This window comes from Hyalella azteca, unplaced genomic scaffold (assembly GCF_000764305.2).
Source record: "Hyalella azteca isolate HAZT.00-mixed unplaced genomic scaffold, Hazt_2.0.2 contig12546, whole genome shotgun sequence".
Lineage (NCBI taxonomy): Eukaryota > Metazoa > Arthropoda > Malacostraca > Amphipoda > Hyalellidae > Hyalella > Hyalella azteca.
Window position 1 is genome coordinate 117,316 of NW_025942502.1, and position 9,108 is coordinate 126,423.

The 9,108-nt window shown below is 38.4% G+C and overlaps 1 protein-coding gene across 1 annotated transcript; it reads left to right on the top strand.

Moving 5' to 3' along the window:
* Positions 1-1,291: 1,291 nt before the first annotated feature.
* LOC108680581 (late secretory pathway protein AVL9 homolog) lies at positions 1,292-8,826 on the top strand. Its single transcript, XM_018169458.1, has 7 exons — positions 1,292-1,366; positions 3,176-3,379; positions 4,110-4,202; positions 4,633-4,753; positions 7,563-7,663; positions 8,192-8,392; positions 8,653-8,826. The coding sequence occupies exons 1-7, from the start codon at positions 1,292-1,294 to the stop codon at positions 8,824-8,826; spliced, it is 969 nt and encodes a 322-aa protein (XP_018024947.1).
* Positions 8,827-9,108: the final 282 nt, after the last annotated feature.

The window sequence follows — 9,108 nt, forward strand, 5'->3', positions numbered from 1 at the left end:
TGTTGTGTTTTCTTAACTTTTATACTTTTGGAACCGCCGAACTTGTTTTATACATAAGAACATTTGTGAAATCATAAAAGCGTTTCACCGTTAGTTATTCATCCCTTGAACAAGGATTGGGTTCGAACTGGAGCCGAGATCGGAAATGGCTGACAACTCCTGGTGTCTCGCATAAACTTACATCAGTTACATGCACAGACCAGGCAATAAGTCCTGCAGCTATCTCAATCAATCGTCAGCTATGGAAAGATCGGGTTCCAAAGGCAGGATCCCTTGTGAATCAAGTCACGAAAATTTCAAGAATCGGCAACAGGCCATGGGCCTATTTCTTCAATGCCGACACTTCTATTCTATTCTATTAGAATTATGCCAGGTCTCGTTCAGCTTCTTTTGTACTAGCACAGCATCGCATGTGGTAGTGCTGGGGTAACAATCGCCCTTTTTTCTACAATACGTTCGCTACATTGTTTGGCGCCATCTGATTAGGGAGATTCTGCAAATCACTGAAATTACAATAGGGACTTTTACAGTACGCACACTGCCCTGTGAGAGTTACCTTGAAAAACAGTAGTACTGGGTGATCATGAGTTCATGACCTTAATAACTTACCAGTTACCACTCTATCGTTGTTCGACTGACGTATCGGTGAAGATATATACCAACCCAAGTGAACGACACCCAAATCCCATGAAACATGAATACCTCACAAGTGTGAACAGAGGACACCTCACACCAATGCGTGACATGTAAGCTGAGTGAGGCATTTACTCGTCTGCAAGCAGTCATCATCATTATCATCGTCAGAATATTATAAGCAGCATATTTTGTTCTATCGAAATTTTATGTTGATGTGTATAGACTACTTGATTTAATGTTGGAGAAAAATAATATATTAATTTATAAATGTTTCAGCTCCTCGACGCTAGACAATTTATTGAACTGAAGCACATGAAGTTAAGATGACAAAAAATGGTTGAAGTCACAATACGGTTGCTGATAAAAATTAATTCAAAACTATTTGTTAACATTCAAATAACCAAATTCATCAATTGACAATCTTTGTTCATGAGCACACTTGAAGTTCACTTGCCCGTTACAAGTGATTTTGGATGTACCAAAAGCTAGGGGTGGGGGTGAACACATATGTGCCAAGTAAACAGTCTATTCACTCTGTTGAATGTCAAAGTTTATTAAACACGGTGTGTCGAAATGCTTGTGTGATTGATATCCATTACTATTCGCATCCTAGTACCTTTCTTCAAGTCGATTAAGTGGAAAACTTCGCATAACCATGGAAGAAAACGAAAAGGACCCTATTGCTCTTCATGTTATTGTTGTTGGTTTCCATCATAAACGTGGAATGCAAGTACGTATTTGCTCGAATTTTGGTTAATTTAGTATAATTTTTATGTAGCTATAGAAAACAAGAAATGCACAAAAAATCAACATTTGTCTTATCTTATCTGTAATTGATAATATTTTGGGTTTACCTACATTGTCTAATTTGGAATAAAGGTAGGCAGAATTAAAAACAAAATTGTGGGTGTTAATGATTTTTACATGGAAAAGTTTGAATTAGCCTAGCTAAAATCATATTTTGAGAAAATGTGCTGTTTTTTTCTTGATTTTACAAAATTAGCTAGGGCAAGGGACATAGCCTACTCCCATTATTATTATGGAAAATTAGGCTCTACCTGCTAGGCTGCTAACCTGCATAGTGCTACCCTAGTCTGGAAAAGTCCTATTTTTGTCTGAAATATCGCGGCTCTAATATCATATAGGGTAAACGCGGTATATTCCGACACATTAAGGAAACATCGAGAAATGAAAAACTATAAAAAAAAAACGTATGCGTTACGTAAGTTCTGTTGCCTTCACATGACTCTCAAAACACTTCACTACGTGTCAGCAACGATGAAATGTCACAAAATGTTGCCATATTTATTAAAAAGCCTTTAGAATGGAAACCTACCAAATCCCTATATTCCATCACTTTGTGTGGCAACATCCGACAGTGCCGACACGTGGTGAGTCGTATTGCGTCAGCGCTTCAAATTTAACTGATACGTATTGCCGACATCCACGTGTTCGAATTCCGTTTGCTGTGTGAGCTGTATTGGGATACAACACGGCTTTGAATTAGAACACTAACGAATATTGAACACTACTNGCTCGAAAAATTCAGTCGCGGCTCGCCAAGTAGATATATTCCATACTAGGTGCCACCATACTCATATACTACCTAGTGGGAAAGGAGAAAATTTTTTTGCTCTTCCTCAGGTTTATTACCAAGTCCTATAGTATAGCATAGGTAGACTGCATAGTGGAATTCTAGGATGTAGGATGAGAAGTCCTTATGGTAGTTTGCCGCCATGTGCCGTGCGGCAGTCTAAACACATTGCAAATGCAAGGCCCCTTGCCCTTGGCAGCTTGGCCCATGGCCCCCTTGTTGCAAGTTACAATGGTCTAAGCCCAATAGTCCAACCCCATGCCCATGGTCTCATTGCATTGCAACTCCCTCTAGAAATATGTGGAGTTTTTAAATTGATATATATAAATCAGTTGAGGTTTGAACTGGGAAATTCCTTAGTTACTTAAATGTTGGTTCCAAAATGATATCAATGACATAAAAAATGTAACTCTGTACTCACTGCAGTGAGTGACAGAGAGCGCATTTTCTCTTCGACAAAGACTTGAGGTCACGGACGGACGGACAGATAGACAGACAGACGGACATGAAGAGCACAATAGTGCATTTTTTTTATAAATGAGAAAATGCACTAAAAATGACAATGAAACTTGAAATAGAACTTAATTTTAAAATGTTGGAGCAGCAGAATATACTCATCAATTACAAATGAAACCGTATTCGAAGTCCTCCTTTTCATGTGTAGATGATGTATACCCGCAATTTTAGGGAATATGACTAATATTAGCCAACATTATGATCATAACATATGGCTAATATTAGACAAATTCAACTACCCATATTCTACAATGTAGTACAATCTAGAATTCTAGGTAAGATTTACATAATAATATAACTAACATTCAATCATGCACAGTGATATCATTTGTGTTGTAATTTCTGTTTAGTCTGTTTACCAGCCAGGTTCTATTTACTCTGTGCTAAAATCTAACATGTTAATTGTTCATTAACATTGTGTTTTCACAGGTTGAGTATTGCTATCCTCCTCTGTGCAACAACGACAGCTCTAGTGGTGATCTGCCGGTGCAGTGGAGGCATCTACCATCTCTCTGCTTACCTGATGGCGCTCACAACCATGAGGCTGACACAGTTTTCTTCCACTTGCCGCACCTCACAGATCCCAACCGAACAGTTTTTGGAGTTTCGTGCTACAGGCAAATTGATGCTGAGGTGTGTTTAGTGTATCTTGTACTCAAGGACTACTACATGTGTAGTAGTCCTTGCTTGTACTACAAGCTGTGCTTGAGGTTTGCTTTGTTAGAGGTTTGGGTGTTGAAAATGGAGTTAAGTTGGTATACATTCTAAATAAATTAAGCATTGATATAAGGATTTCATGTGATGATAAAATTAAAGTGCCTCTATCACCATGATTATCAAATTTGATCACATTAACAAATTGTGCATCTAGAAACTGCTGCAATTTTGCAATTTATTTCTAAATGTCTGGTATTTAGTGTTTCTGGAGCCAGTAGATTAATGGTTAACTATCTGTTGTTTAAAATATAACTTAGAATAATTGCCCTGTAATTTAATATGAATGGGAAATTGCTGAAGCTGAAAAAAATTGTATGGTAGTATGAAGGATTGAATGAATATTTACATGAAATTTTGATTGCTGGTGGTAAAATTATAGCTTTACAGGCAGAATCATACTGGATCATGAATTTTTTTTTGCTTTTTTTTCTTGTATGTTATTCTTCCAAATGTACTGTATAGTTGCAGACTATTTCAATTGTTTCAACAGCTATTATTTGAAGGAAATTTTTAGTTTTTCACTTTGTTTCATATAATTTTGGCCTATATGAATACATTCTGTGAGTGTTAGGTCTTTATAGAACTTAATGTTGGTAATATTTTTCTTACTTAATATGACTAGTAACATTTGCAATTCATTTTCCAGAAAGTTACCAACAAAACTGCAGACATTACTCGAAATTCTGTTCAGAAGTCAGTGTGTGTTCTTTGTACACTGCCCATCTATGGCTACATCCAGGTGGGTGTTTCTACTCCTTAAAATATTTCCTAGCAGCATAAAACATGAACAATTATTTCCAATTTTGTACCAAATATAGCTTTTTGAAATTCTTAGTGAGCTGCATATACCATAGTAAGTAAAATTTTTTAACGAGGCAAATATTTTTTTGCTACAGACCTTAGCAGAGGTACTTTTCTCAAACCTCACATTTCACATTTTTTAGGGATTTTTTAGGGGTAGTAAATGTATGATTTCTTAACTTGCTTTATGCTACATATATAGTAAAAATGTTTAAATTTACGCCACTACTGTTAGTTTTGCAATATTGTGATTAGTTTTGCTGCTACAACATTTCTACAAAATGTGGGACAACTGTCCCTTAGTACCCTGGTTGATGGTATATCAAAACTTTTAAAGAGATAACTTGAGTTTGTTTTGGGCCCTACAGGAACGTTTACAGGTGACCACTCGAGTGTATTTCAAAGGAGCAGACTTTGCAGATGTGCGAGATTTGGCGGGCCTCTATCATGACCTCAACACAGCCAACTGGCGGGATAAACTTCATCATGGTGAGCATAATGATAGTCCAGTTTATGGAGGCAGGCTTATTTGTTTCACATTCATCATATTAACTATATATTTGTATGGTCATGTTAGTCAAAAGTTGTGTAAATTCTCTCATAAGTCATAACCATTTTTCTAAACTCAACTGTAATGTGTTTACTACTGTAAATGTGATTGCTTTCATGTTTGATAAACTAGAATCATGTGTAGTGCGCTATTTACTTGTTTCATGTGAATTATCAGAATGTTTTACTTTGTAACATTGTGAAAATGAAAGTCTTTATTTTTAGCTTTCATTAATGAAGTTTGCTATCTTCGTCAGTGGTGTTACTGTGTCAAGGTTTAGCGTGTTAGACAATTGTCTGTTGCTGTTAGATTCCCCTTCTGTAAGCCTATGATACGGTATTTCCACTATCTAAAAACTGCTTTGGTGCATTTTTTTTATTAACAGCCTAGTTATAATTTTCAGATCTTAACTTACTCACAAGGCTTGAATGTTTTTCCATTGATTGAGGCTATAAAAGGGCCATGTTACACTTGGGGCTTGTGTAATGTTGTGTTTGCTGTCTCCTTTCTTCCTCAGTGGATCTTGAAGAAAAATATGGTAAGATTAATGCTTGCCTGGTAAATGCTTCTGCTTTAGTTTATAATTTGATCTCGTTGTTGTTATCTAAGCTATTATACAAGTTTAAATCTTATGAAAATATCACTTAGTAGTATTTTCGAAGTAGCTTTCCCTTCTGTTTGGTTTGAGTAACCGCATTAATTGAGATTTTGATATTCCCAGCCATAATTTCATTGCTTTTATAAATAAACGATGATCTGAATTGCTAGTATTGTAGTAGGTATATACGTTAGTTACATATATACCGTAGTCCTTTTGCTGTATCTGACAGAATGCTTCAATCCAGCTTCATTCATTTCTGCAGTTTAACCATGAATTCGACTCTGAGTAGATCTCCATCTTTAACTCCAATGAAACCAAGCCTCAGCATCTATTAAGTGATGAAAACAAAGTAGATGGGAGAAGTAAATATGTTAGTTCAAAATTATCTTCAGTGTCTACGTATTGTAAAAAATTTAAAATTTTGAAGTTGTCTAACAAGAATGAGGTGAAAATGGAAATATTATCAGTTACAGGATTTAGAGTAAGAGTTGCTGTTCACAAAACACTGTGTTTGAGTGGCTCTCCATTACATTCTTGAAGGCAATTTATTATGTAATTGCGCTGCTTGTTCTAAAATTTATGTTAATTGTTCCTGTTTGGTGTAGAAATAATACCAGGTTTATGTATTTCAATATTCCCTTCAAATAAGATGTTCATTATGCCCTGACCATCGATGTTGCATCTGGTATTCTGCTTTCCAGGGAGTCTAGAGGGCCTATGCAAATTGACTATTATTGACAAATATATTTAGAAGAAAAGGATCAAAGTTTTTTATATTTTCTCTACCGTAATTGAGGATTTATATTGACTTTATATGTTGTACAGATTCACTCCAAGTTTAATTTACAGATTTATTTCCATATATTAAAATTTTTACTTGGTTATCATGGGCTTTGTAGAGCTGCTATTTGTTGCATGGATGAATGCAATACAATGTTTCATTTATTCTGCGTACTGCATCATATTTATTTCCTTGGTCATATGCAAGTTCGTTGAATTCTTTACCTTCATATTCAAGTTTGGTGCTTGTCATTACACCAATTTGTAAAATGATGTGCGTTTTTCAAGATTTGGAACAAAACGTTATGAATGTAACATTGCTATGCTCATTAATTCTCTTTTATTTAATGCCCATTTGCTAAGATTTGATTCAATTCATTAATGTAGAATATGATGAGACTTTCTTGCTTCCTACTATTTTTCTTGCTGTTGTTGGAACAATTGGCAGAGAATATTGTGTCTCCCAGTAACGGTGACTTAGGAAATGAATGCTAATACATTAATTAATTAATGTAAAATTAATTAATTTGTTTTACAGCTTGTTGTTGTTATTTCTTTACATACTGTTGGTCTGCTTAGCTCTTATGCTTCTGAATTGTTATGTGTTCATTGAAATTGGCATGCACAATACAGCTTAGACATGTAAATTTTTCACCCTGACAGAATCACCCTGACAGAAAAAAAGTTTAACCATTGTCCGAATGCATAATTTACAATTTTATAATCATTCCCGAATGTTGGCACAGTACGGTATTTCCTATTCAATCAGGCAAGGGTCAACATGAATTGACTGTTATTTGCCAGTTGAAGTGATTGAATTTAACTGCAGTTGTGACGCGAGTAACATTTGGCGCTTACCCTCCCGTTTAGGTATGTATTTATATACTGCTCAAGCTGCTGGCCACATGGCACACTGATCTACGTCATAACCTGCCTTTGTATCCTTGGTATATTTTTTGGGTATAACACCTAGCCGCGCTGGAGCGCCACATTTTTTATGGGTGTCGTAAGACAGTGGCACTTGGACCAGTCTGTAACACGCTCTTAATGTTCACCAAGTAACACATTCTCACAGCTCACTAACACACTGCCACTCAAATACTCCCTGCTCACTGAGCAGCACACGGCAATATCTCGTTACTGTGCTCACTGAGCAGCATAGAGCAATACCTCGTTGCCATGCTCATTGAGCAGCATAGAGCAATATCTTGTTGTCGTGCTCACTGAGCATCACAAAGCTGACTGGTTGCCGTGCTCACTGAGCAGCATAGAGCAATATATCGTTGCCGTGCTCACTGAGCACCACAAAGCAGTATCTTGTTGTTGTGCTCACTGAGCATCACAAAGCTCACTGGTTGCTGTGACAGGTGTGAGCGTGAGCGACTGCGTGCGGCTGTTTGGTCGCAACCTGCTGGTGCTGTTCAAGCTGGTGCTGCTGGAGCGCAGCGTGCTGGTCTACCACAGCCCAGTCAGCCCTGTTGTTAAGACCATCGCTTCCCTACTCGCCCTNTCGAGAGTTCACTCCATTTCTTATCAACGTTTCTCGAGAGTTCACTCCACTTCTTATCAGTGTTTCTCGAGAGTTCACTCCATTTCTTATCAACGTTTCTCGAGAGTTCCCTCCACTTCTTATCAACGTTTCTCGAGAGTTCCCTCCACTTCTTATCAACATTTCTCGAGAGTTCCCTCCACTTCTTATCAACGTTTCTCGAGAGTTCCCTCCATTTCTTATCAACGTTTCTCGAGAGTTCCCTCCACTTCTTATCAACGTTTCTCGAGAGTTCCCTCCATTTCTTATCAACGTTCCTCGAGAGTTCCCTCCACTTCTTATCAACGTTTCTCGAGATTTCACTCCATTTCTTATCAACGTTTTTAGAGAGTTCACTCTACTTCTTATCAGTGTTTCTCGAGAGTTCACTCCATTTCTTATCAACGTTTCTCGAGAGTTCCCTCCACGTCTTATTAATGTTTCTTGAGAACAGCCAAAAACTCGCAGTTCGGCGACGGCTCCACACTGAAGATTTACACGAGCGAGGAGGACACCAGCGCGCCCTCCGGTCAGGGTAAAGGGCGCCTGTCATCCCTCAGGGACGTGGACCAGCTGCCGTCCCTAGACAACCAGTCGCTCGACTCCAGCAGCGCCATGGCGTCCACCCGTGTCACTACCGGCGCTGATACCCCCACCAACACCCTTCAGGTGAGCCTCCCAACACCTCCAGGTTATCCCCCAACATTCTCCAGGTTATCCACTAACGCCCATAACATGTTTGTGGTGACTCCCTTTAACACTCGTTGCAGCCTGAAACTTACGAGGATTGGAAATTACGAACTTTAAATAAATATTTGTTATCACCTCTAGCTATGGAAACTATTGAAGCGATTATGCTATATTATTTAAATCATTTTCGCGGTGATTATTTAATTTATTTACTGTATTGAGACGATATCTGCACACAGGACAGCATCAGCGAGCTGAGGAGCAGCAACTCCAGCCTCACCTCCGTCACCTCCCGCGCCTCGTTCCTCAGCCCCCTGCAGCCTGACATTGCTGATGGTGGGTCCTGTTATATGCCCATACCGCACCCATACTACGCCCATATCACGCCTATAATGCGCCTATACCACGCCTAAACCACTCAAATACCACACCCATATCGCGCCCATACCGCGCCTATACTACGCCCATACTGCGCCTATACTGCGTCCATGCCGCGCCCAAACTACGCCATACTGATCATGCCGCGCTCATACTGCACCAATACCACGCCCATGAATATCTGGACCATAATAAGTCATGGGCTCGTATCCCATGAATATTTCATAAGTGTGTAGTAACCAGAAATATCGTGACACACTTTAAAGGCCATGTTTTATGATGGTAGAACACTCATGTTCTTCGGCCTGCTATCTTGC

Bases quoted from the DNA above. Each gene is read 5' to 3' on its own strand.
- LOC108680581 (XM_018169458.1), top strand. From the start codon at position 1,292: ATGGAAGAAAACGAAAAGGACCCTATTGCTCTTCATGTTATTGTTGTT. The intron at 3,380-4,109 runs GTGTGTTTAGTG...TTCATTTTCCAG, and splicing joins ACAGGCAAATTGATGCTGAG to AAAGTTACCAACAAAACTGC. The intron at 4,203-4,632 runs GTGGGTGTTTCT...TGGGCCCTACAG, and splicing joins CCATCTATGGCTACATCCAG to GAACGTTTACAGGTGACCAC.